The sequence below is a fragment of the Trachypithecus francoisi genome, unplaced genomic scaffold (genome assembly GCF_009764315.1).
Source record: "Trachypithecus francoisi isolate TF-2019V2 unplaced genomic scaffold, Tfra_2.0 Lachesis_group4, whole genome shotgun sequence".
NCBI lineage: Eukaryota > Metazoa > Chordata > Mammalia > Primates > Cercopithecidae > Trachypithecus > Trachypithecus francoisi.
Genome location: NW_022681469.1, coordinates 107,922,910 through 107,949,545, shown reverse-complemented (window position 1 = coordinate 107,949,545; position 26,636 = coordinate 107,922,910). Strand labels below are relative to the sequence as shown.

The window sequence follows — 26,636 nt, the reverse complement described above, 5'->3', positions numbered from 1 at the left end:
CTGCCTGAGCCACGGCTCTCGGCCATATGGGCCTGTTTCATTTTCTGCCCAGCACTTCTCACTTTCGGACACGATCTTAATTACCTGTTTATCACCTTGTTCCTCTGATTCCCCCCTCCCCCCCACTGGAATGCAGCTTATTCCCGTGTCTCTAACACACAGTAGGTGTTTACCGGGCAAAGGAACTAACCGAGGGCTCGTGCACCCTAGCCCTGGGGAGTACATCGGGCATCACCCTCCTCCAGGAAGCCTCCTCTGACCAAGCGGGGGTCCCCAGACCTTGGGGCTGCCTCCCTCCCACCCCGACGGCTTGGGGCTACACGGGATCCGTGGATCTGGCCTTGAATTGGGGGTGCCCGGAGGCACTTACACCGTGAGCTCCGTCACCGGCGGGCCGCCGACTCACAGGCGCCCAGAGGCGATGGCGCGGCTTCCCGGAAAGCTTCCTGGAAGCGGCGGCCTCTGCGAAGGCGGGCGCGGGCGAGGCTGCAGGCGGCGCGGGGCCTGCAGCGCGCTCTTGTGCGGTAACAATAATGGCGGCTGTCACCCGGCCGTGCGTCCCGTCCTCACGCCCCTGACCGGCCACCGCGGGGGGCCCCGGGGCTGCGGGCGACGGGGACGAGCCGAGGCCTCGCGGACGCCCGCCCGGGGCCGCCCCCTTGCCCGTTCTTACCGTCTCCGAGGCCGGCTCCCCGGTGCCCAGGAACATGGTGGCGGCGCTGCCCGACCGCCCCTCAGGGCTGCGGGATCCGGCGTCCGGGTCTGGGGCTCCGCGGGCAGCCCTGGCAGCCCGCAGCTTCGGGGCCTTCCCTGGCGCCGGCCCGCGACCCCGCTGCCATGGCAACCAGGCCGCCGACCCGCGGGGCCCGTATGCAACCTGCGCTTCCCCCTGGGGCGACCATGCGCGTGCGCAGAGTCCGCGGGCGCCGGCCGGCCGACCAGGAGAGCTCCCGGAGTTCCCGGGACGGAGCGCGGGGCTGAGAGTGGGGGAGAAAAAGCGGCCGGGAACTGTGGCTCGCGCCTGTAATCCCAACACTTTGGGATCCTGAGGCGGGAGATTCAACTGAGCCCAGGAGTTTAATACCAGCCTGGGCAATGTCGCGAGACCCCGTCTCTCGAAAAATAATAAAATAAAAATAAAATGCCAGGCATGGTGGTGCATCCTACAGTCCTAGCTCCTTGGGAGGCTGAGGTGGGAGGCTCGCTTGGAGCCCAGGAGGTCGAGGCTGCAGTGAGCTATGATCGCACCACTGCAGTCTAGCCTGGGCGACAGAGCAAGACCCTGCCTCAATCAAACACACATAATAAACTTTTGTTTGCTTTCAGGGTCTCATCCAGGCGCTTTGCTCTCTGTGCTCCCTGTGCATAAGCTCCTCTTGCCATTCTCCCACCCTTGGGCTTCGCAAACTTCTTGCCCTTCTCTTACCTAATTATAGAGCCGTGCCTATCTATGACCTTTCATCTGTGATTCTGAATTCCATACACTGCCAAAAGGCTTTCACAACTTATTGGAAGGCCAGACCAGTCCTAACCTCAACTCTCCGGGAAGAAAACGCTGAGCTGAGGCTATTTATAGTGCTTATTTATCCCACGGGGTGTACATGAGTGAGTTTCACTGAATAACTTCTTTTTTTTGACAGGGTGTTGCTCTGTGGCTCAGGCTGGAGTGCAGTGGTGCGATCTCTGCTCACTGCAACCTCTGCCTCCTGGGTTCAAGCGATTCTCCTGCCTCAGCTACCCGAGTACCTGGGACTACAGGTGCATGCCACCACGCCCAGCTAATTTTTGTATTTTTAGTAGAGACGGGGTTTCACCACCTTGGCCAGGGTGGTCTCGCTCTCTTGACCTTGTGATTCGCCCACCTCTGCCTCCCAAAGTGCTTGGATTACAGGCATGAGCCACTGCACCTGGCCCTGAATAACTATTAATACGTTTAATTATGGGGTATGTGTCACACCCTGCTGATAATCTCATATTTAATGTACATGTGCCATGTCACATTTCTTTTTTTTTTTTGAGATGGAGTCTCACTCTCTCGTCCAGGCTGGAGTGCAGGAGTGCAGTGGCGCGGTCTCGGCTGACTGCAACCTCCGCCTCCCTGCTTCACGCCATTCTCCTGCCTCAGCCTCCCCAGTAGCTGAGACTACAGGCGCCCGCCACCACACCCGGCTAATTTTTTGTATTTTTAGTACAGACAGGGTTTCACCATGTTAGCCAGGATGGTCTCGATTTCCTGACCTCATGATCCACCCGCCTCAGCCTCCCAAAGTGCTGGGATTACAGGCGTGAGCCACTGCGCCCGGCCACCACGTCACATTTCTAAAATCTGAACAGTTGTGAAGTCTGAAAAAACATTTGTCCCCAAAAGTTTGAGATAAGAAATTGTGGACCTGGGCCGGGTGCGGAGGCCCATGCCCATAATCCCAGCACTTTGGGAGGTCAAGGCGGGTGGATCACCTGAGGTCAAGAGTTTGAGACCAGCCTGACCAATATGGTAAAACCCCGTCTCTACCAAAAATACAAAAATTAGCCAGGGGTGGTGGGTGCCTGTAGTCCCAGCTACTCGGGAGGCTGAGACAGGAGAATTGCTTGAACCTGGGAGGTGGATGTTGCTGTGAGCTGAGATGGCACTACTGCACTCCAGCCTGGATATCAGAGTGAGACTCCATCTCAAAAAAAAAAAAAATTGTGGACCTGTACAATACAGTATTCAAATCTGGAACCAGACTACTCTTCGGTTCAAATCCAAGCTATGCCAGCCCACTAGCTGTAAGGTCTTATGAGTTAGCCTCTCTGTGCCTCAGTTTCCTCATCTGATGGGCTGGTAGTGGTACTCTCCTACAGTTGCTGTAGAATCATACAAGTTTACAGTAAGTAAAGCACTTAGCACAGTGTTATTGTAAGTTTCCTTTTCTCCACAATTACCTAACTGGGTGAATATTAGTATCTCATTTCACAATGAGGAACCAAATTTCAGGGAAGATAATCGTGCATTTCAAACCTTTTCACCCATGTAGTTCTAAGGATGTATGTGTGTGTGTGTGTGTGTGTGCGGAGGGCATGCAAGGGTCAGGGAAGTTGCTTTTCCAAGGTTACCCAGCATGGCTGGGCACGCTGGCTCACGCCCGTAGTCCCAACACTCTGGGAGGCCTAGGTGGGCGGATCACCTAAAGTCAGGAGTTCAAGACCAGTCTGGCCAAATGGTGAAACCCTGTCTCTGCTAAAAACACAAAATTAGCCAGGCATGGTGGCGGGCGCCTGTAATCCCGGCTACTCGGGAGGCTGAGGCAGGAGAATTGCTTGAACCCAGGAGGTGAAGGTTGCAGTGAGCTGAGATTGAGCCATTGCACTCCAGTCTGGGCAAAAAGAGTGACGCTCTGTCTCCATAAATAAATAAATAAATAATATAAAACAAGTTGACCCAGCAAAGTCAGTGCTTTTAAGTTTTTTAATTTTAATATCCATAGGAATTCTGCTTTGTTTCCTAAATACTTCTGGTGTTTGCTCCCAACAATCTTGCTATAAAACAATGCTTTGGGAACATGAGCCTTTTCTATCCACTGGCTTTGAGATTCTAGAACACACAGTTGGTGTTTTGAACTCAATTTTTTGGACCTAATTTTTCTGCTTGTTTGCTTTTTTAAAATACAGCGTCTTGCTCTGTTGCCCAGGTTGGAGTGCGGTGGTAGGATCACAGCTCACTGCAGCCTTGAACTTGTGGGCTCAAGCGATCCTCCCGCCTCAGCCTCTGGAGTAGCTGGGACCACAGGCGCGTGCTACCACGTCTGGCTGACTTTCTTTTCTTTTTATTTTTTTGAGACGGAGTCTCATCCTGTAGCCCAGGCTGGGTGCAGTGGCACCATCTCGGCTCACTGCAACCTCCGCCTCCCGGGTTCAAGCGATTCTCCTGCCTCAGCCTCCCAAGTAGCTGGTATTACAGGCACGCGCCTCCACGCCCGGCTAATTTTTGTATCTTTAGTAGAGACGGGGTTTCACCATGTTGGCCAGGCTGGTCTCGAACCCCTGACCTCGTGATCCGCCCGCCTAGGCCTCCCAAAGTTCTGGGATTACAGGCGTGAGCCACCACGCCCGCCTTCTTTTTTTTTTTTTTTTTTTTTCACTTGTAAGAGATAGGGTCTCGCTTTGTTGCCTAGGTTGGTCTTAACTCCTGACTTCAAGCAATCGTCCCAACTGCGCCTCCTAAAGGGCTGGGATTACAGGCATGAGCCACAGGGCGGCCGCGGAGGACCTTATTTGAGAACCTTAAGCCAAATAACCAAGGGCTTTGGTGCATAGATCAGGACGCTTCTCTCCAGCACGTGGTTTTCTCGCTCGGGCGGATGCACACACAGGGCGCCCCTGCAGGCGAGGCCCCGCCCCTCCGGACACAACGCCGCGCCTTCCTCAGCGATCCCCGCCCCCGGGACGCCCCGCCCACCCACCGGATGCTCGGCATGTACCACCGGGTGCCTGGCGGGGGTGATCAGTCGGAGCGACCGGCTTGGCGCCTGCCTGTCCCTCTCAGCTTGAACTCCTTCCTTCAAGTGTGAGCCCTCAAGACTTCCAGAGGGGGCTCCAGGAGAGCTATCTCGGTTCCCCACGCCAGCCGTCTCCGTCCTCCGCCTCCTCTGAGCTTGGCAGGTGGCACAGTCCGGAGGCGGAGCCTTGGGGAAGGGGTGGTTGCAGCGGAGGACGGAACCAAGCGGTGAGGCGCGCGGAGTCTGGGGGGTCGCGGTAGCGGTAGCCAGGCGTGCGGAGGTCAAGGCCCGGCCGAGGGGGCGGGAGGGCCAGGAAGCAGCCCAGCCCGGGGTGTACGCGACCTACGCTCGCTTCCCAGCCCGACTGTGGCCGCCTGGTCTGGCGCCCTTTCTGGACACTCGGGCCTGGCTCCCGCGGCCAAAACCGACTCCAAAGTGTTGAGAGGGTTCCTCTTCCCGGGACGCAGCCTCCCCGGGCATTGGCAGACGATGCCCCGGTCAGACAGAGCCACTGACCACCCCGCCCACCCCCCGAGGCCGGACGCACGGATGCACACCCCGTCCTGGGAGGGACAGGCGCCCCTTCCCCTCCGCACCCCGCCGGGCCCCCCGCACCCCGCCGAACCCCCTCCCCCCGCCGGTTGCAGGACGTCAGATGCAGCCACCACTAACTCTGGGAGGGACAGACACACGGACAGTCGCCCCTTCCCCTCCGCACCCCCTTGCTGGCTTTTGGACCTCAAATGCAGCCACCACTTGACGTTGGGAGGGACAGACACTTTCCAGCCCCGACTGGCCCTGGGGCATGGATAGATATCCCCCTGCACACATGGCTGACCCCGGAACTCAAAGATGCCCCTGACTCTGGCCCACCTGCAGCCTGGGCCAGCACCACGCTGCTGCCCCTACTGCACCAAAGCCCAAGGGTGACAGACTTTCAGCTCCGGAGGCCTAGTGGTTTCAGCCAGACTCTCATCTGCCCCTTTCAGCCCCGGCACCAGCGCTCGGGGCCCCACCTAGACTAAAGCTTTGATCCGTCCCTGCAGAACAGACTTCTGGTCTGGGGATCATGGTTCTCCTGGTCTGAGATGAAAGTTCTGGGGCCTCTTCCCAGGCCTGAGCAGGCATGGCGGGCTGCTGTGACTAGAACGAGCTGGATCTGCAGTGGGCATTGAGGTTTGGCTCTCACATTGCCTTTGCAGGGACTGCGGCCTCACCATGGACCCCGAATGCTCCCGGCTGCTCCCGGCTCTCTGTGCTGTTCTGGTAGATCCCAGGCAGCCGGTGGCAGATGACACCTGTTTGGAGAAGCTGCTGGACTGGTTTAAAACTGTCACTGAAGGAGGTAAGGAGGTGGTGCTGCTGTTTACTGTCTATCCAGAGACCAGACGCAGAGCCTGGGACAGGGAGCAGGGACCGGGTGGGGACTCCCCTGTCCTGGAAGAAGGGCAGAAACTGCAAATCAGATGTCTTTCCTTCACTTCCTAAAGATTATCTGTGGCAGACTGAGGGCAAGTCAAGATGAAGCCCGAGAGAATTATCTGGAGAGTTAGAGCTTGCAAGTCAGCCAGTTCAGCCACGATCAGGGCATCCCAAGGTTCAGTTCTGTGGAAGGCGTGAACAAACTTATTTTATTGTTGTTCTCATTGTATTTAGTGTGTTTAAGACATCAGGTTTGTTTTCTTTCTGATTATGAAAGTAGGGGTTGGATGCAGTGGCTCACACCTATAATCCCAGCACTTTGGGAGGCTGAGGTAAGCGGATTGCTTAAGTCCAGGAGTTCGAGACCAGCCAGGTCCAACATAGCGAGACCTCATCTCAAAAAAAAAAATAACAAAAATTAGCTGGGCCTGGTGGCGCACCTGTAGTCTCAGCTACTCTGGAGGCTGAGATGGGAGGATCCTTTGAGCCCGGAAGGTAGAGGTTGCAGTGAGCTATGATTGTGCCACTGCACTCGGACCTGGGTGATAGAGACCCTGTCTCAAAAAAAAAAAAAAAAGAATTCATGTTCTTTAAAACATGAACAAAAGAGTAAAGAGGAAAATTAAACCATCAACCCTTTAATTTCCTCCCAGCCTTTTTCATAACACATGATAAAGCTGTATTTTTCTGGGAAGAAAATGAGGTCATACCGTAAATATAATTTTGGTGTCTTGCTTTCTCTCTTGCCATCATAGTGAGTGTTTTCTCCACGTAATATGTTAATGTTATTGACTACATGTTATTTGCTGTAGGAGTGGACCATAATTCATTGAATCCCTCCACTGTTATTATTAGATGTTTATATTTCTCATTTTTCATCATTTTAAGTAGTGTCATAGGTCCAGCACGGTGGCTCACCCAAGGCAGGCAGGTCATTTGAAGTCAGGAGTTCAAGACCAGCCTGGCCAACATAGTGAGACCTTGTCTCCACTAAAAATATAAAAATTAGCCAGGCATGGTGGCATGCGCTGTAATCCCAGCTACCCACGAGGCTGAGGGGAGAATGGCTTGAACCCAGGAGGCGGAGGTTGCAGTGAGCTGAGATCGCACCACTGCACTCCAGCCTGAGCGACTGAGAATGGACTCCGTTTCAAAAAAAAAAATAGTGTCATCATGGCTTTCCTTTTACATAAATATTTGTGTGTGGAAATGTTTATTCTCATGGTTGATCATTGCGTTGGGATGGACCGCATGTTTTTAATTTCTTCTATTCTTCCTTTTTTTGGTTTACCCTGTTCTTTTACTCATTTTATTTTTAAATTATGTTGTATTTTTTTTTTTTTTAGGATGGGGTCTCACTGTATTGCCCAAGCTGTTTTCGATCTCCTGGGCTCAGGCGGTCACCTGCCTCTGCTTCCCAAAGTGCCGTTTACCCTCTTTTGAGCTAAATATCTGGGTCTTCCTTGTTTTCTAATACATACATTTAAGGCCAGGCACGGTGGTTCATGCCTGTAATCCCAGCACTTTGGGAGGCTGAGGCAGGTAGATCACTTGAGGTCAGGAGTTGGCAACCAGCCTGGCTAACATGGTGAAACCCCATCTCTACTAAAATACAAGAATTAGCCTGACATGGTGGTCCATGCCTGTAATTCCAGCTACTCGGGAGGCTGAGGCAGGAGAATCACTTGAACCTGGGAGGTAGAGGTTGCAGTGAGCCGAGATAACGCCACTGCACTCCAGCCTAGGCAATGGAGTGAGACTCTGTCTCAAAAAAAAGAAAAAAAAAAAAACATATATATATGTGTGTGTGTATATATGTATGTGTGTATGTATGTGTATATATGTATGTGTGTATATATATTTAAGAGTGCGTTGCTCTAAAAGTATGACTTTAGCAACATCTTACAAGTTTTACTATGCAGTATTTTGGTTGTAATTTAGTTCTAAGTATTTCATGCTTTTCATTCTGATTTTTTTCCACCCACAAGTTATTTAAAAGAGTATCATTTAGTTTCAAAATGTGGATTTCTCCAGTCTTTTTATTATTGATTTTTAATGTATTTTATGGAGGTTAGAAAATGTATGTTTTGAATCTTTATAGCTATTGAGACTTTTATTGAGACATAGGACCCAGGCGAGTTTTCTCAGTGTTCTAGAGATTTCACTGTATGAGTTTGATGTTTTGGTATTTGAAGGTCTTCAACTGTGGCCTAATTTGTAGTCAGTTTTCCTTTACTTTCTTCTTTCTTGTTTTTTTTTTTTTTTTTTTTGAGCCAGGGTTTTTCCGTCACCCAGGCTGGAGTGCAATGGTGTGATCACAGCCCATTGCAGCCTCGACCTCCTGGGCTCAAGCAGTCTGCCTGCCTCATTCTCTTGAGTTGCTGGGATCACAGGTGTGTACCAGACCCAGCTTTTTTTTTTTTTTTTTTTTCCTCATAGAGATGAGGTCTCACCATCTTGCCCAGGCGGCTTAGAACTCCTGGGTTCAAGCAGTCTTCCCGCCTGGGCTTGCCAAAGTGCTGGGATTACAGGAGCGGGCCACCATGCCCGGCCTGTATTCACATTTTAAGACGTATTTTTCAGTAGCTTTATTGAGATATAATTTGCATACCCTGCAATTCACCCACTTAACATGTACCAGATCCTTCTGTAGTTTGTAAGCATGATAATTTTTTTTTTTTTTGAGACCAAGTCTTGCTCTGTTGCCCAGGCTGGGGTACAGTGGCACGATCTTGGCTCACTGCAACCTCCGCTTCCTGGATTCAACTGATTCTCCTGCCTCAGCCTCCTGAGTACCTGGGATTACAGGCACATGCCACCACGCCCGGCCAATTTTTATATTTTTAGTAGAGATGGGACTTCACCATGTTGGCCAGGCTGGTCTCCAACTCCTGACCTCAGGTGATCCCTCCACCTTGGCCTCCCAAAGTGCTGGGATTACAGTGGAGAGCCACCGCACCCAGCCTAAGCATGATAATTGAGTGTTCAGGTGCATGTGTGAGATGTGGCACCGTGGAACCGTGGTATGATGTCGGTATGTGACCTGTCTGACATGAGAAAAAGACAAAATAAATAAATGAATGGTATCAATTCAGCAGTTCTTAGTAAATTTATAGGGCTCTGGAATCATCAGCACAATCGAATTTTGTTCTCCTAAAGAAACCGAGTCTGGATTCACAGTGAGTTCCTGTTTCCTCCTCCCTCCCAGCCTCTGTCATTTCTCCTGCGCTGTACTTGATGGAAAGAGTGTAGTTTCCACACTTGTTCATTAGTTCAAACCTGCTATGTTCTTGCTAATTTGTTTGCTTGCTTCTGAGAGGTGTGTAAAAAGCTTACACCAAGATCATGGATTCATGACTTTTCTTTGAGTTGCATCCTTGTTTTTGCTTTACATATTTTTTTCTTTTTCTTTTTTTGAGATGGAGTCTTGCTCTATTGTCCAGGCTGGAGTACAGTGGCATGATCTCAGCTTACTGCAGCCTCGACTTCTTGGGCTCAGATGATTCTCCCACCTCAGCCTCCCTAATAGCGGAGACCACAGGAGCCCACCACCATGCCCGGCTAAGTTTTTGTATTTTTTGTAGTGACGGGATTTCACTGTGTTGCCCAGGCTGGTGTCAAACTCCTGGGCTCAAGCAGTCTGCCCGCCTCAGCCTCTCACTGGGATTACAGATGTGAGCCACTGTGCCTGGCTTTTTTTTTTTTTTTTTTTTTGGAGACAGGGTCTCGCTTTGTCACCCAGGCTAGTGTGCAGTGGCGTGATCACGGCTCACTGTAGCCTCAACTTCCAGGGCTCAAGTGATCCTCCCATCCCAGCCTCCTGGATGGCTGGGACTGCAGGGACACACCAGCACACCCAGCGAATTTTTTGTATTTTTTTGCGGAGACGGTTTCACCACGTTGCTGAGGCTGCTTTACACGTTTTGACGTTAGGTTAGATATACCTAGATGTAGGAATGTTGTGTCTTTCTGGAACTTTTCTGTATGATCAGTGAACTTTCTTCTGAGTGAATACTGCTTTTTGCTTTACAGCCCATTTTGTTTGCTATGACTGTTGCTACACCAGCTTCTTTAAAGTTAGACTTTGCCTACTGTGTCTTTTTCTCTCCTGCTCCCAGCCTTTCCCTTTGTTGCATTTTATTGCTTTTAGAAACACCACATTGCTCATTTTCAGTGTTTAATTTAATCTCAGCAACTCTTTCTTTTAACAGATGAGTTTGATCTCTTTAATTTGTCGAGGCGACTGTTAGATTTGAATTCTTTTGTATTTTTTAATTTCCTGTGCCTTATCTTTGTGCCTTTATCCTCCTTTTCTGCCCTCCATCAGATTGATAAAGCTTTTTTTTTTTTTTTTAAATCTTTCCTCTTCTGGTTTTGAAGTTATACATTCCATTTATGTTCTTTTTTTTAGACAAGTTCTTGCGCTGTTGTCCAGGCTAGAGGACAGTGGTGTAATCATGGCTCACTGCAGCCTTGACCTCCTGGGCTCAGGCGATCTTCCTGTCTCAGCTTCCAGTATAAATGGGACTACAGATGCGTGCCCCCACGCCCAGCGAATTTTTTTTTTGAGACGAGGTCTTGCTCTGTTGCCCAGGCTGGAGTGCAGTGGCCGGATCTCAGCTCACTGCAAGCTCTGCCTCCCGGGTTTACGCCATTCTCCTGCCTCAGTCTCCCGAGCAGCTGGGACTACAGGCGCCCGCCACCATGCCCAGTTAGTTTTTTGTATTTTTTTAGTAGAGACGGGGTTTCACAGTGTTAGCCAGGATGATCTCGATTTCCTGACCTCGTGATCCGCCCATCTTGGCCTCCCAAAGTGCTGGGATTACAGGCTTGAGCCACCGCGCCCGGCCTCCCAGTGAATTTTTATAGAGAGAAGATCTTCCTGTGTTGCCCAACCTGGTCTTGAACTCCTGGGCTCAGGTGTTCTGCCCACCTCGGCTTCTCAAGATGCTGGGACCACAGGCTTATTTATGTTCTTAGTGGTTACCCTTATATTTTTAACATGAGAACTGGATTTTTTAAAAAAGTCTGAAGTTAATTAGACTTTCCATTCTCTACCCAGGCAACTGAAGGATCTCAGAGCACTTGACCTTCAGGCCATCACAAGCTTCTGTTATTGTTGTTTACTATTTTAATTCTATTTTGTTTCAAAACCTTCAACAATGATTTTTTAGTTTTGAACTCAGTGGGTTTTTTTTTTTTTTTGAGGCAGAGTCTTGCCCTGTCACCAGGCTGCAGTGCAATGGTGCAATCTTGGCTCACTGCAACCTCCACCTCCCAAGTTCAAGCAATTCTCCTGCCTCAGCCTTCTGAGTACCTGGGACTACAAGCGCACACCACCACACCCGGCTAATTTTTTATATTTTAGTAGAGGCAGAGTTTCACCGTGTTTGTCAGGATGGTCTCAATCTCCTGACCTCGTGATCTGCCTGCCTCAGCCTCCCAAAGTGCTGGGATTACAGACATGAGCCACCATGCCCCGCCTTTTTTTTTTTTTTTTTTTTTTTTTTTAAGAGACAGGGTCTCCCTCTGTTGCCCAGGCTGTAGTACAGTGATGCAGTCATAGCTCACTGCAGCCTCGAACTCCTGGGCTCAAGCGATCCTTCCGTCTCAGCCTCCTGAGTAACTGGGACTACAGATGTGTGCCACCACTCCAGGCGAATTTTTATTTTATTTTATTTTATTTTTTTTGTAGAGACAGGGTCTTGCTATGTTGCCCAGGCTGGTCTTGAACTCCTGGGCTCAAGTGATCCTCCTGCCTTGGCCTTCCAAAGTGCTGGGACTACAGGTATGATCACCTCGCCCAGCCTGCGGTGCTGATTCAGGTGGACTCAGTGCTTTTTGAGTCCTGGCCTGGTTCTCCTCCTCTGCATGCTCCTCACTCTCCTTACTGAACCACATTATTTCTGCAAGAGCCTCTCACTGGGAAACTCTCCCAGCCTTTGCCTCAAAATATCTTTTTCGCCACTGGTGCTTTTAAGCAGTAGTGTAGCTAGGTATAGAAATACAGGATGCCACGTCTAGAGAGGAATGCCTGTTCCATTGTACCTCCTTGCACAGAGCGCTAAGGAAAAGTACCAATTTGAAAGGTGAAAATGCTCTTCCACTTTTTGTTTTATTTTATTTTTTTGGAATAGAGTCTCGCTCCGTCACCCAGGCTGGGGTGTGCGGTGTGCAGTGACGCAATCTCGGCTCACTGCAACCTCTGCCTCCTGGATTCAAGCGATTCTCCTGCCTCAGCCTCCCGATTAGCTGGGACTACAGGCATGAGCCACCACACCTGGCTAATTTTTTGTATTTTTAGTAGAGACAGGGCTTCGTCATATTAGCCAGGCTGGTCTCGAACTCCTGAGCTCAAGTGACCACCCGCCTCGGCCTCCTAAAAGTACTGGGATTACAGGCGTGAGCCACTGCGCCCAGCCTGGTCTTTCACTTTGATTTGTATTTCTTTTTCACTGTCAGTGAGGCAGGACATTTTTTCAGCATTTCTGGCCATTCACCTGTTGTGAAAGGTGAAAATGTTCCGCCTTTCACCTGTTGTTAAGATGTTGGCTTTCTAGTTTTTCTGCCCTTACCGAATTAAAATTATGAGTCATTTGCCGTATTTGTTGCAGATATTTTTTTCCCAGTTGGATCCCTAAATCTAACACCCTGCAAGAAAAGGGTCTGGGAATTGCTAGGAGAAGAGCGGTCATCCAGGGGGACACCTGGTGCTGTGCCCCTGGTAACCCCTGGGCTGGGCTGTCCCCACAGAGTCCAGTCTTGTGCTGCTGCAGGGGCACCCCTGCCTGGTGGAGCTGCTGTCCCATGTGCTGAAAGTCCAGGACCTGAGTCCCGGGGTCCTCTCCTTCTCACTGCGCCTGGCAGGCACCTTCGCAGCCCAGGAAAACTGCTTCCAGTATCTTCAGGTGAGCCTGGGGCCTCCCACCTGAGTGTCCCGTGGAGAGGTGGGCAACCTTCTCCTCCCGCAGCCAGGTGGGGCATTTGTAGCTATCACCATCCCAAGTCCCAGCAGCCTGCCCTGATCTTGTGTCCTCGCTAGAACTGCATGATTTTACCCCTGACTGTAGCCCCCTTTGAAAAATTCTCCCGGAGTGATGCTGGGGCTAAGAAGTTGAGGTTTTTTGGAATAAGATGACTGGGATTGGCTCCCAGCTCTGATCAGCTGTCTGACCTTGCCCACGGCCGCAAGCCTCCGCTCCTCCCTAGGACGGAGATGGGGGTCATATCCGCGCCGTGGCCTCCGTCTCTTCCTAGGACGGAGATGGAAGTTGTAGCCGCGCCATGGGATTGTCATGAGGACCAAACGAGACCGCACATCCTGCACCTCCAGCGACCCAGCCTACAAATGAATGAATGACTAATGAGAATGTCTTTTTTTAAAAATTAACTAATTTTATTTATTTTTTATTTTATTACTATTTTTTGAGACCCCAGACTGGAGTGCAGTGGCTCAAACTCAGCTAACTGCAGTCTCCACCTTCCAGGTTCAAGCTATTCTCCTGCCTCAGCCTCCCAAGTATCTGGGACTACAGGCACCTGCCACCACGCCCAGCTAATTTTTGTATTTTTAGTAGAGACAGAGTTTCACCATTTTGGCCAGGCTGGTCACAAACTCCTGACCTCAAGTGATCCGTCTGCCTCGGCCTCCCACGGCCTCCCAAAATGCTGGGATTGCAGGCGTGAGCCACCACACGCGGCCTTTTTTTTGTTTTGTTTTTTAGAGACAGAATCCTGCTTTGTCGCCCAGGCTGGAGTGCAGTGGCAGCTCACTGCAGCCTTGACCTCCTGGGCTCAAGTGACCCTCCCCATTCAGCCTCCCGAGTAGCTGGGTCCACAGGTGCATGCACCTGACTAACTATTTTTTATCTTTGGTAGAGATGGGGTCTCACTATGTTGCCCAGGCTGGTCTCAAACTTCTGGCCTCAAATGATCCTCCTGCCTCGGCCTCCCAAAGTGTTGGGGTATAGTCGTGAGCCACTGCTCCCAGCCAAGAATTTCTACGTAGCAACAAGGCATGAGAGCTCGAGAGCCCTCCAGAGCCGTGTCTTCCAGCTCCAAACAGGCAGCGCTGAGTCTGTCAGGTGATGCCTGGTGTGAGCTTCAGGGCCCTTTCCCGTCTAGCACGACAGCTTCTCTTGGTGCCCCACAGGCCCTCGCCAGGTTGCTCGGAGGCACATCCAGTACCGTTAGCTTGCCATTCATGGTGCCCCCCAATTAAGCACCTGCAGACTCCCTAGCAGCCCACCCAGGCACCATCGTGCTGCAGGACAGACTGTCCACGATGTCCTAGGGCGCTGCTGTACAGTGAATCCGGGGGCCCTTGTCTGTTAGCAGCTGGTAGGAAAGTGCCCTCCAGACCGGGCGCGGTGGCTCATGCCTGTAATCCCAGCACGTTGGGAGGCTGAGGCAGGCGGATCACCTGAGGTCAGGAGTTCGAGACCAGCCTGACCAACATGGTAAAGCCCTGTCTTTACTAAAAATGCAAAAATTAGCTGGGTGTGGTGGGGGCACCTGTAATGCCAGCTACTTGGGAGGCTAAGACAGGAGAATCGCTTGAGCCCGGGAGGCAGAGGTTGCAGTGAGCCGAGATTGTGCCACTGCACTCCAGCCTGGGCAACAGAGTGAGACTGTTAATAAATACATACATACATACATACATGAAAGTGTCCTCCAAAAGTGCCTCCACCAGCCCTGGAAAACTGAAAACCCATCTCTGCTTTGCTCCACATCCCTGGAAACCTGCCAGGTCCCCTAACCTCTTTTTTGTTTGGTTTTTTGAGACGGAGTCTCGCTCTGTTGCCCAGGCTGGTGTGCAGTGGCATGATCTTGGCTCACTGCAACCTCCGCCTCCCAGGTTCAAGCAATTCTCCTGCCTCAGCCTTCTGAGTAGCTGGGATTACAGGTGTGTGCCAACACACCCGGCAGATTTTTGTATTTCTAGTAGAGACGGGGTTTCAGCATGTTGGTCAGGCTGGTCTTGAACTCCTGACCTCGTGATATGCCCTCCTCAGCCTCCCAAAGTGCTGGGATTACAGGCGTGAGTCACCGCGCCCGGCCCCCCTTCACCTCTATTTTTTGCTTCCCAGCAGGGGGAGTTGCTACCAGGGCTCTTTGGGGAGGCAGGACCCCTCGGCCGAGCAGCCTGGGCCGTCCCCACCGTGCGCAGCGGCTGGATCCAGGGCCTCCGCTCCCTGGCACAGCACCCCAGCGCCCTGCGCTTCCTGGCCGACCACGGTGAGTGCGCCCACACCCCACCCCATTCCTCATCCTGCCTGTGTGACCCCAGGGGAGTCACTGCACCTTGCTGAATCTGAGCGTCTGGTCTATGCGATTGTTGACCAGACAATCGCATAGACCAGAGTTGTTGTGAAGAATGCACCGTGACAGTACTGCTGTCCAGTGTCCTCTGGTTTGCAAGTCAGACCCTAGGAGGCGAGGCGGCTTTCTCAGCCATTTACAGATCAGCTGTGAGGACTCAGTCTTTGAAACTATTTGGGAGCCAGGCATGGTGGCGCATGGCTATAGTCCTGGCTACTCAGGAGGCTGAAGCAAGAGGATCCCTTGAGCCCAGGAGGTCGAGGCTGCAGTGAGCAGTGGTTGAGCCACTGCACTCCAGCTTAGGCGACAGAGCAAGACTGTGTCTCAAAACACAAGAAACAAGGCTGGGCACAGTGGCTCACGCCTGTAATCTCAGTACTTTGGGAGGCCGAGGCAGGTGGATCACCTGAGGTCAGGAGTTCAAGACCAGCCTGGCCAACATGGTGAAACCCCGTCTCTACTAAAAATACAAAAATTAGCCGGGCATGATGGCAGGTGCCTGTAATCCCAGCTACTTGGAAGGCTGAGGTGGGAGAATGGCTTGAACCTGGGAGGTGGAAGTTGCAGTGAGCCAAGATTGCACCATTGTACTCCGGCCTGGGCGACAGAATGAGACTCCTTCTCAAAACAACAACAACAGCAAGAACAAAAAACAACAAGGAACGAATTGGGAAGCATCACAAGCTGTGTGTGTTTAACGCTCAGCTTGGGGGAGGTGCTTGTCTCCAGGGAGCTTCCGTTCCTGTTCTCTTTTGCTTTTGAGTGGAGGGGCATTTGGGGGCGTCTTGGGGTGCCCTCTGCTCTTTGCATCTTCCCTGAGACCCTGGAGTCCTGGATTAAGGTTGCTGTCTGCCTCCCCTGGCTCTATTGAGGCTCATCCCCTTTTTCCTGTCTTCCCCCATCCCCTGCCCAGGTGCAGTCGACACCATCTTCTCCCTACAGGGAGACTCCAGCCTGTTTGTGGCCTCGGCGGCCAGTCAGCTCCTGGTACATGTCCTGGCTTTGTCCATGCGAGGTGGAGCCGAGGGGCACCCCTGCCTGCAGGGGGATGACTGGCCCGCGTGTGCCCAGAAGATCACGGATCACGTGGAGGAGTCCTTGTGCTCCACGGCCACCCCCAAGGTCACTCAGGCCCTGAACGTCCTGACCACGACCTTCGGGCGCTGCCAGAGCCCCTGGACGGAAGCCCTGTGGGTGCGGCTGAGTCCCCGCGTGGCCTGTCTGCTGGAGAGAGACCCCATCCCTGCCGCACACTCGCTCGTGGATCTGCTTCTCCGTGTGGCTCGGTCAGGCCCCCGGGACGCAGCTGGGGGGCCTGGGTGGGCAATTGTTTTCCTCGGATGATGCCCAGGCATGTCCCACTGGCAGCCAGAGACTATCTGAGGATGTGGCCTGCAGTGAAGCGGCACTGGGGTGACCCTGGAACCCTCGTGGGGAAAGGCCTGTCCTGGGCTGGGCGCCTTCAGCGCTGGGGCCGTGGCAGTCTCAGCCAGGCCTCGAATGGGGTTTTAGGGGATGGGGGAATAATTTCTCTCTCTGGGGTCTCCCTGCAGTTCTCCTGTGTTCAGTTCTTCTGATGGCGGCCTGTGGGAGATGCTGGCGCAGGCTCTGAGCTGCCTGGGCCCCACCCACGTGGGACCCCTGGCTTTGGGGATCCTGAAGCTCGAGCACTGGTATGGCCTGGGGTGCGTTTCGTGCCGAGGCGGGTGTTGGGAGCCAGGGCAGGCAGGGAGGTTGAGAGCGCAGCCCTCAAGACGGGAGTTCCAGAAACCAGGGACAGTCAGGCGGCCGTGTGGGGTGTGATTGGGCCGTGCGTGGGTTGCGCGTGGCAGTTGTGTGGGCTGGCGGCTTCTGCAGGATCTTTAGCAACAGAATAATTGTTTCAGACAAAAGCTCTGTGAGATCCCCAGAGGTGAGAAGGATGGCCAGAGCTGCTCTGCCCAGAGCGGGATGGTCCTGCCCAGGCCCTGCGCTCCGCTGCCCTCCCACCTGTCCCCCACCGCAGCCTTGGTTGGGGGTGCTGGAGCTCCCCAGCACGCACACCATGCAGGTGGGGGGCCTGGGGGCGGTGGAACAGCAGTGCCTGGGTCAGGACAGGTGGGAAGGCCGTGGATGGCCTGCCAGGGTTCTAGGTAGGCTCACATTAGGGGTGGAAGTGACCTCAGGACCCGCTGCCCAAAGGGCCCAAGGGGACCATGAAAGCCCAGCTGTCGGGCGCGGTGGCTCAAGCCTGTAATCCCAGCACTTTGGGAGGCCGAGACGTGCGGATCACGAGGTCTGGAGATCGAGACCATCCTGGCTAACACGGTGAAACCCCGTCTCTACTAAAAAATACAAAAAAACTAGCCGGGCGAGGTGGCGGGCGCCTGTAGTCCCAGCTACTCAGGAGGCTGAGGCAGGAGAATGGCGGAAACCCGGGAGGCAGAGCTTGCAGTGAGCTGAGATCTGGCCACTGCACTCCAGCCCGGGCGACAGAGCGAGACTCCGTCTCAAAAAAAAAAAAAAAAAAAAAAAAGCCCGGCTCTGAGCTCCGGGTCTCCGAATGTTTAGGAGAATAGATGGGGGGAGGACGGAGGAGCAGACCCAGCCTTGCAGGAATGCACTGTGGGGACACTGCCCCCACCTGGGCCCAGATGTGAGGGCAGGTTCCTCCCACAGAGTAGACACTGCACACCTGGGGACACCCAGGAGGCTGGGGGTACCCTGTCCCTGTCCCCCTGAGCGGGCACTGCCCCCACCTGGACCCAGACATGAGGGCAGGTCCCTCCTACAAAGTGGGCGCTATGCACACCTGGGGACACCCAGGAGGCTGGGGGCACCCCGTCCCTGTCCCCCTGAGCGGGCACTGCCCCTCTCTCTGGGTGCATGGCCGGGCCTTCCTGGAGGTCCCTCGGTGTCTGCCCCTAAGGACATTGGGAGTGTCAGGTCCATCTCCTTGGTCAGGTCTGTCTCCCTGCCACTCTCTGTCCCATGGCATCCCCTGGCCAGTGGCCTGCAGAGAAACTGTTTCTTGGCGAGGTGTCCCAATCCCCTCCCTGGTTTGCCCCAGGCTTGCTGGGGATGTTAGCACAGCCAGCTTGCCTCGCGGCCAGGGTCACGGCGCTTACTGCGTGTTTGTCTCCAGCCCACAGGCACTGAGGACCCAGGCTTTCCAGGTCCTCCTCCAGCCCCTGGCCTGTGTCCTGAAGGCCACAGTTCAGGCCCCCGGACCCCCAGGTACGCCCGCTCAGAGAGGGCTGGGAGGGCGGAACCTGGGTCCTTGCAGCTGGGGGAGGGGAGATGGATGGGAGTATCAGACTCACCACCCCCACCCCACTTTAGTCACACCCAGGCTTCCCACTAAGGGGAAAGGGGACCGGGGACGTGGCCATCATCCCTGGTGGGCCGCTGCTCTGCACCCGGGTCCTGGCCTCTGCTGCGAGTGGTGGCCGGGGGGTGGCTGGTGACCGTGGGGAGGCTGAAGTGCTCTCTAAGGGAGCTCTTTCCTGGCAGGCTTGCTGGACGGGACGGCAGACGACGCCACGACGGTGGACGCACTCCTGGCCTCCAAGTCGTCCTGCGCGGGCCTCCTGTGCCGCACCCTGGCTCACCTGGAGGAGCTGCAGCCTCTGGTAGGTGCGGCCCCGCCCTCATGCGGCCCGGCAGCATCCGCGCCGGCAGTGGGACCGCAACCTGGGCTGACGCCCCGCACCCCTCGCAGCCCCAGCGCCCCCGCGTCCACGCTGGCCGTGGGATCACAACCCTGGCTGATGTCCCCCGCCCCACACGCCTCAAAGCCCCAGCGCCCCTGCATCCACGTCAGCAGTGGGACCGCAACCTTGGCTAACGCTCCCCTCCCTCGCAGCCCCAGCGCCCCTCGCCGTGGCCCCAGGCGTCCCTGCTGGAGGCTGCAGTGACTGTCCTGCGGCTCTGCGATGGCTCGGCTGCCCCCGCCTCCAGTGTGGGGGGCCACCTCTGTGGGACCCTGGCGGGCTGCGTCCGGGTACAGCGAGCAGCCCTCGACTTCCTGGGGACGCTGTCAGAGGGGACAGGTGAGTGTGTTCTGTACGGCTTTGGCCGTTGGGCGAAACCCGATCCCCCACTCTCTTTTCTGCTCGGAGGCGCCTGGGAATTGCTGTCCCTCTGTGTTTCTTCTCTGGGGCGGGGGCTGAGGGGGGCAGGGCCGTGCAGGAGGTTTCAGCTGGCGGATGAGGCCTTGTCCTGCTCCTTCCCAGAGTTGATGGGGAAGGCCCTGGGGTGGAGGTGGGGGTGGTTTATCCGCTCACCTCTGTCTCAGGCCCCCAGGAGTTGGTGACGCAGGCGCTTGCTGTCCTCCTGGAGTGCCTCGAGAGCCCCGGCTCCAGCCCCACGGTACGGATAGGGAACGAGGAGAGGGAGGCAGAGGCAGTGGGACCCACCCCCCACTCCACCCTGGCCCCATGCGGGCCCCTGGGGACGGGGCCTTCACACAGGGCCACAGAGGCACTGCTCAGGGAGCTTCATGATGCAGGTGGCTGCATGCGTCGGGCCCAGGGCCTCTTGTTGGTGAAGATACATCAGCGTGCAGGGGTGTGTGGGGCCGTGGGGAGCAGGGGCGCTGGCCAGGCGGCCTGCAGGGAATTCTGGACAAGGGAAATGAAGTGGTACCAGGACGGCCCTGGGCGTGGGCTCTGGGTTCTCCTAAGCGCCGTTTGTGAACGTGCCCACTCCACAGCCCCTCGCGGAGCTGGGCCCTGGCGGGTACAGACCTTGTGCCATCTGCCACTGAGCAGACAGTGGACAGCTTTGGAGGAAGGGCCCAGGGCCTCCTGAGATCCTAAGGAAAAGTGCCCTGCGTCATTGGTCATGTTTTGATGCAGAAATCCCGCTGCCTGGGTGGTGGGTCTTCTGGTGGGGGCTGCCGCCGCCTCCTCCTGCTCACAGTCTGGGAAGCCGGTTCCGCAGCAGATTCTGCCTTATTAAAATCAGCCCAGGAGGGGTGTGGGGCTCAGAGCTGTGATTACTGTGCTATGGGAGGATCCGTGGAGCCCAGGACTTTGAGTCCAGCCTGGGCAACATAGCAAGATCCCATCTCTACAAAAAAATACAAAAATTAGCCCCGGGGTGTAGCTCAGGAGTAGAGCATTTGACTGCAAAAATTAGCCGGGCGTGGTGATGTGTGCCTCTAGCCCCAGCTACTCATAAGGCTGAGGCAGGAGGATTGTTTGAGCCCGGGAGGTGGAGGCTGCAGGGATCTGTGATTACAGCACTGCAGTCCAGCCTGGGTGACACAGTGAGACCCTGTCTCTAAAAAAGAAGGAAGCCCAGTGTACCCTTCTCTCTCTCTACTTCCTGTCCCCATCTCTGTCCCTGGAGTGGGGGCAGCACAGATGAAGGTGAGAAGGACAGGCAGACGGCTTGCTCCTCCGCCTCTCGTGGCCCTACAGCCCGCCCTGTCTGCTCCAGGTTCTGAAGAAGGCCTTCCAGGCCACACTCAGGTGGCTCCTGAGCTCACCCAAGACCCCCGGCTGCTCTGATCTTGGCCCCCTCATCCCACAGTTCCTCAGAGGTAATGCAGCCCCTCACGGGTGAACGGAGCTGGAGTCGCAGGGGTGGAGGCAGCAGGGACTGGGTGGAAAGGCTCAGCTGGCTCCGAGGGCAGGGTGAGCCTGGCCCCAAGGTCGCCCTGACCTGCCCTTTCCCGCCCTAGAGCTGTTCCCTGTGCTGCAGAAACGCCTGTGCCACCCCTGCTGGGAGGTGAGGGACTCCGCCCTCGAGTTCCTGACCCAGCTAAGCAGGCACTGGGGAGGTGAGTGCTGGCAGATGGAGGAGCTGCCTTCCCGCCTGTTGGGGGCTCACTGAGCCGGGGTGCACCAGCAGCCTCTTGCTGGCTCTAGAAACTTGGGCCACGTTGGCTGCCCACAAGGGGGTGGAGGCAGAGGCCGAGGTGGCAAGGCTCGGCTCTCGCTCACAGCTGCATGTGGCCACTTCGACCCCCAGGACAGGCCGACTTCAGATGCGCCCTCCTGGCTTCAGAGGTGCCTGAGCTGGCCCGGCAGCTCCTCCAGGACCCTGAGAGTTACGTCCGAGCGAGCGCAGTGACCGCCACGGGGCAGCTTTCCAGCCGGGGCCTGCACGCCCCCACCAGCCCTGAGCACGCAGAGGCCCGGCAGGTAGGAAGTGCTGGGTTTCTTAGCTGCCAGCCCCTGCCAGCCCTGAGCACGCAGAGGCCCAGAAGGTAGGAGGTGGCGGGTTCCTTAGCCAGCAGCTCCCACCTGGCCATCGTGTGTGCTCGACTGCTTGCGGGGGGGTGAGCGGCCAGCATCCACCGAGGGAGCAGCTGCTGCTGTGGGCAGCACCTGTGGGAGTGACTGCCGAGGCCCTGGGGCTCTGCTGGGCATGAGGCCTGTGCTCTTCGCCTGGTCTCCCCAGCACCCCTCCACTTAGACATGGTTACTTTCATTTGACAGATGGGTAAACAGGATTGGAGGGCAGTGTGCTCACCGCGTAGCACGGGAAGGTGCCAGAGTGGGGTGTGGCCCTAGACTGCCCATGTCCGGGGCCAGCCCCACTGATGCCCCTGGGGTCCTGTTGTGGGAGCCCCACTCCTGCCGCCCCACCGACCATTCCCACCCGCTCCCTGTCCCCCAGAGCCTGTTCCCGGAGCTCCTGCACATCCTGTCCGTAGACTCGGAGGGCTTCCCACGGAGGGCGGTCATGCAAGTCTTCACTGAGTGGCTGCGGGACGGCCACGCCGACGCGGCCCAGGACACGGAACAGTTTGTGGCCACTGTGCTGCGGGCGGCAAGCCGGGACCTGGACTGGGAGGTCCGCACCCAGGGCCTGGAGCTGGCATTGGTGTTCCTGGGCCAGACGTTGGGGCCGCCACGTACCCACTGCCCCTATGCCGTGGCCCTACCCGAGGTGGCCCCAGCCCGGCCACTTACCGAGGCACTGAGGGCTTTCTGCCACGTGGGGCTCTTCGACTTCGCCTTTTCTGCCTTGTTTGACTGCGACCGCCCCGTGGCGCAGAAGTCCTGTGACCTCCTCCTCTTCCTGAGGGACAAGATTGCTTCCTACAGCAGCCTGCGGGAGGCCGGGGGTGGCTCCAACACCGCCTCAGTGGAGGCCGCCCTGCCGAGGTGCCGGGCAGGTGAGCACGCCCAACCCCCAGGGGACCAGGAGCCTGAGGCTGTGCTGGCCATGCTCAGGTCCCTAGACCTGGAGGGCCTGCGGAGCACACTGGCAGAGAGCAGCGACCACGTGCAGAAGAGCCCCCAGTCCCTCCTGCAGGACATGCTGGCCACAGGGGGCTTCCTGCAGGGGGATGAGGCTGACTGCTACTAAGTAGAACCAGATTCTGCCACTGGGGTTCAGGACTGAGGAAGGCAGTGCCACGTCCTTCCGTGGGACACTGCCATCCCCAGGGCTCCAGCCCAGCCCAGTGGATCCTCTGGGGAAGCCAGGACGAGAAGCAAGGTCAAGAAATCCCACATTTTGATGTATTAAAGAAATGACTTATTTTCTACTCAAAATAAATGGCATTGAAGTCTTTAGTCCATTTTGAGTTAATTTAGTAATAATGATCTGAGACAAGGGTCCAGTTTCATTCATTCACATGTAGATATCCAGTTTTCCCAGCACTTTCTCTCTCCTTCCTTCCTTCCTTCCTCCCTCCCTTCCTCCCTTCCTTCCTTCCTCCTTTTCTCCCTTCCTCTCTTCCTCCCTTTCTCCCTTCCCTTCCCTTCCCTTTCCTTCCCTTCCCTTCCTTCTCTCCCTTCTTTCTTTCTTTCCTTTCTTTCTTTTTCTTTTTCTCTCTTTTCCTTTCTTTCTCTCTCTTTCTTTCTTTCTCTCTCTCTCTTTCTTTCTTTTGACATGGAGTTTCGCTCTTGTTGCCTAAGCTGGAGTGCAGTGGCATGATCTTGGCTCACTGCAACCTCTGCCTCTTGGGTTCAAGCGATTCTCCTGCCTCAGCCTCCCAAGTAGCTGGGATTACAGGCACACGCCACCATGCCTGGCTAATTTTTTGTATTTTTAGTAGAAATGGGGTTTCACCCTGTTAGCCAGGCTGGTCTCGAACTCCTGACCTCAGGTGATCCGCCTACCTCAGCCTCCCAAAGTGCTGGGATTACAGGCGTGAGCCACTGCGCCCGGCCAATTTATTTTTTTTATTTCTTTCTTTCTTTCCTTTCTTTTTCTTTACTTTTCTTTTCTTTTCTTTTCTTTTCTTTCTTTTCTTTCTTCTTTCGAGTCTTGATCTGTCCCCCAGGCTGCAGTGCAGTGATGCAATCTCAGCTCACTAGCCTGTACATCCCAGGCTCAAGTGATCCTCCCACTTCAGCCTCCCAAGTAGCTGGGACTACAGTCACAGGTCACCATGCTTGGCTACTTTTTTGGGGTATTTTTTTTGTAGAGACAAAATCTCACCATGTTGCCCAGGCTGCTCTCGAACTCCTGAGCTCAAGTAATTTGCCTGCCTTGGCCTCCCAAAGTGCTGGGATTATAGGCATGAGCCACTGCGCCCAGTGATGTTTTAGTTTGTTTTACAGATGGGATCTTGCTCTGTGGCCCAGGCTGGAGTGCAGTAGCATGGTCAGTTCACTGCAGCTTCAACTTCCTGGGCTCAAGCCATCTGCCTGCCTCAGCCTCCCAAGTAACTGGGACTATAGGTGCATGCCACCACACCCAACTAATTTTTAAGATCTTTGTAGAGATAGTCTCCCTAGGTCCTCTTATTTATTTACCTATTTATTTACTGAGACAGAGTCTCGCTCTGTTGTCCAGGCTGGAGTGCGATGGCGCAATCTTAGCCCACTGCAACCTCTGCCACCCGGGTTCGACCGATTCTCCTGCCTCAGCCTCCTGAGTAGTTTGGTCCTCTCTTATTAAAGGGACTATCCTTTACCCACTGTGTATTCTTGGCACCCTTGTCAAAGACTAATCATGAGGGTTTATTTCTATACTCTGTTCTGTTCCACTGGTCTGTGTGTCTGTTGGTATGCCAGTACCATACTGTTTTGCTTACTCTAACTTTGTAGTATACTTTGAAGGCAAGTAATGTGATGCCACCAGCTTTGTTCTTTTCAAAATTACTTTGGCTCTGGGGTCTTTTGTGGTTCCATATGAATTTTAGGATTGTTTTTTCAACTTCTGTGAAAAATGCCATTGGAATTTTGATAGGAATTGCATTGAGGCTGTAGAGCACTTTGGGTAGTATAGACATTTAAAAAATATTAGTCGCCGGGCACAGTGGTGCACACCTGTAATCCCAGCACTTTGGGAGGCTGAGGTGGGTGGATCATGAGGTCAGGTGATCGAGACCGTCATGGCTAACACAGTGAAGCCCCTTCTCTACTAAAAATACAAAAAAATAGCCGGGTGTAGGCATGGTGGTGGGCGCCTGTAGTCCCAGCTACTTGGGAGGCTGAGGCAGGAGAATGGCATGAACCTGGGAGGCGGAGCTTGCAGTGAGCAGAGATCACGCCACTGCCCTCCAACCTGGGTGACAGAGCGAGACTCTGTCTCAAAAAAAGAAAAAAAATTTGTCATTCTCATCCATGAACATGGGATATCTTTCCATTTATTTGTGTCCTCTTCAGTTTATTTAAATTGGTGTCTTAACAGTTTCCAGTGTACAGATCTTTCACCTCTTTGGTTAAAGTTATTCCTGGGGGCCGGGCGCAGTGGCTCACGCCTGTAATTCCAGCACTTTGGGAGGCTAAGGTGGGCGGATCACCTGAGGTCAGGAGTTCGAGACCAGCCTGGCCTCAAGTGATTCTCCTAGCACTCCATAAGTGCTGGGATTACAGGCGTGAGCCACCACACCACATCCAGCTAGGCAGTTACTCTCTTGTAGTGCGTTGGTTTGTTCAGCACATCCCAGCGTCCCCTGACTTCTGTCGCTGTGTTCAAGAGTTTGGCTGTCAGTCTAACGTCTGTTCTTTCAAAGTAACTCTCTTTTTCCTCTGGCTGCTTTTAAGATTTTTTTTTTTTAATTGTTCTTGGTGTTTAGCAATTTTACTATCTTGTGTAGGTGAGAGTTTCTTTTTATTTGGTCCGCTTGGAATTCACTAGGATTCTTAAATCTGTGGATTAGTAGTTTTCATCAGTTCTGGAAAATTCTTAGCCACTATCCTTTCAGATATTCTCTCTTTCTCTCTTCCTCCTCTCATCTCCTCTTCCCCCTTTCCTCTTTTTTTTTTTTTTTTTTTTTTTTGAGACAGTGTCTCACTGTGTCACCTAGGCTGGAGTGCAGTGGCACAATCTCAGCTCATGACAATCTCTGCCTCCTGGGTTCAAGTGATTCTCCTGCCTCAGCCTCCCGAGTAGTTGGGATTACAGGTACATGCCACCACACCTGGCTAATTTTTGTATTTTTAATAGAGATGGAGTTTTGCCATGTTGGCCAGGCTGGCCTCTAACTCCTGACCTCAGGTCATCCACCTGTCTCTGCCTCCCAAAGTGCTGGGATTACAGGCATGAGGTACTGCACTTGGCCCTCCTTTAACTAACTTCTTTGAGAGTTTATTATGGGCTGGGACTGGAGGTTGCTTCTGTCATCATCACCCACATTCCATTGTCCAGACTTGAGCCGTGTGGCTGTGTCCAGCTATGAAGGATCGTGGGGACTGTGGTTAGGCCGGGTGCCTGGAAACAAGTCAACAGGACCACCTGGCCAGTGTCGGTCACAGCACACAACCACCCGTGTCTGGCACAGTGCACAACCGTCCTCGTGTCTGAAGCCTGTGCAGGTCACTCATGGTGCCCTGTTTCCCTGTGTTCTTAGTCATCTTTATGTGCTGCTCACTGGCTTTGAAAAATGTTGATGGAGAGATTCTTTGAGGCCTAGGATGAAGGTAGAGTCCACTAGGGAGGAGTAATTTGGGGCACTACCCACTGGAGGCCACTGTAAACCAAACATACTAGCCCCTCAAAGGTCTGGGCACGGTGGCTCATGCCTGTAATCCCAGCACTTTGGGAGGCTGAGGTAGGAGGATTGTTTAAGGCCAGGAGTTTGAGAATAGCCTGGACAACATAGAAAGACCCGATCTTTACACATTTTTTTTTGTTTTGAGACAGAGTCTCACTCTTGTTGCCCAGGCTGGAGTGCAGTAGTGTGATCTCGGCTTACTGCAATCTCCACCTCCTGGGTTCAAGCAGTTCTGCCTCAGCCTCCCCAATAGCTGGGATTACAGGCACCCACCACCACACCTGGCTAATTTTTGTATTTTTAGTAGAGACCAGGTCTCACCAGGTTGGCCAGGCTGGTCTCGAACTAATCTCAGGTGATCCACCTGCCGTGGCTTTTCAAAGTGCTGGAATTACAGGTGTGAGCCACTGCACCTGGTGTATTTCTTTTCTTTTTAATTAGCTGGGCATGGTGGTATGCACCTGAAGTTCCAGCTACTTGGGAGGCTGAGGTGGGAGGATTGCTTGAGCCCAGGAGTTCGAGGCTGC

The 26,636-nt window shown here is 54.1% G+C and overlaps 2 protein-coding genes and 1 pseudogene across 24 annotated transcripts in view; 2 read left to right on the top strand and 1 right to left on the bottom strand.

The window, feature by feature from the left end:
* IQCE (IQ motif containing E) overlaps positions 1–933 on the bottom strand; it is a 51,410-nt gene extending 50,477 nt beyond the window's left edge. For 6 of the 16 annotated variants that reach the window (XR_004433166.1, XR_004433165.1, XR_004433168.1 and 3 more), the window contains exon 1: positions 674–933. Coding sequence is in view for 6 of the 16 variants with exons in the window: in XM_033193800.1 (XP_033049691.1) it covers positions 674–709 (36 nt within the window). In the remaining 10 variants the exon portion in view is untranslated. Of the gene's footprint in view, positions 1–370; positions 517–673 lie in introns of all 16 variants that reach the window. The other 10 variants (XR_004433162.1, XR_004433161.1, XR_004433164.1 and 7 more) reach the window with 4 other exon arrangements.
* Positions 934–4,445: 3,512 nt separating this feature from the next.
* On the top strand, positions 4,446–22,735 carry BRAT1 (BRCA1 associated ATM activator 1). Of its 8 annotated transcripts, none has more exons than XM_033193791.1 (14): positions 4,477–4,705; positions 5,681–5,823; positions 12,654–12,808; positions 14,990–15,137; positions 16,135–16,507; positions 16,775–16,894; positions 18,346–18,437; positions 18,714–18,832; positions 19,066–19,252; positions 19,498–19,571; positions 20,646–20,748; positions 20,890–20,988; positions 21,180–21,352; positions 21,831–22,735. In XM_033193791.1, exons 2-14 carry the CDS (start codon positions 5,697–5,699, stop codon positions 22,524–22,526), a joined length of 2,466 nt encoding a protein of 821 aa, XP_033049682.1. In that variant the 5' UTR covers positions 4,477–4,705; positions 5,681–5,696; the 3' UTR covers positions 22,527–22,735. The 8 variants fall into 8 exon arrangements, with proteins under 8 accessions (XP_033049685.1, XP_033049682.1, XP_033049678.1 ...); XM_033193787.1 differs by having other exon boundaries at positions 16,775–16,906; XM_033193789.1 differs by having other exon boundaries at positions 4,490–4,705; positions 14,993–15,137; positions 16,775–16,906.
* Positions 8,858–8,953, top strand: LOC117073916 (annotated as a pseudogene).
* Positions 22,736–26,636: the final 3,901 nt, after the last annotated feature.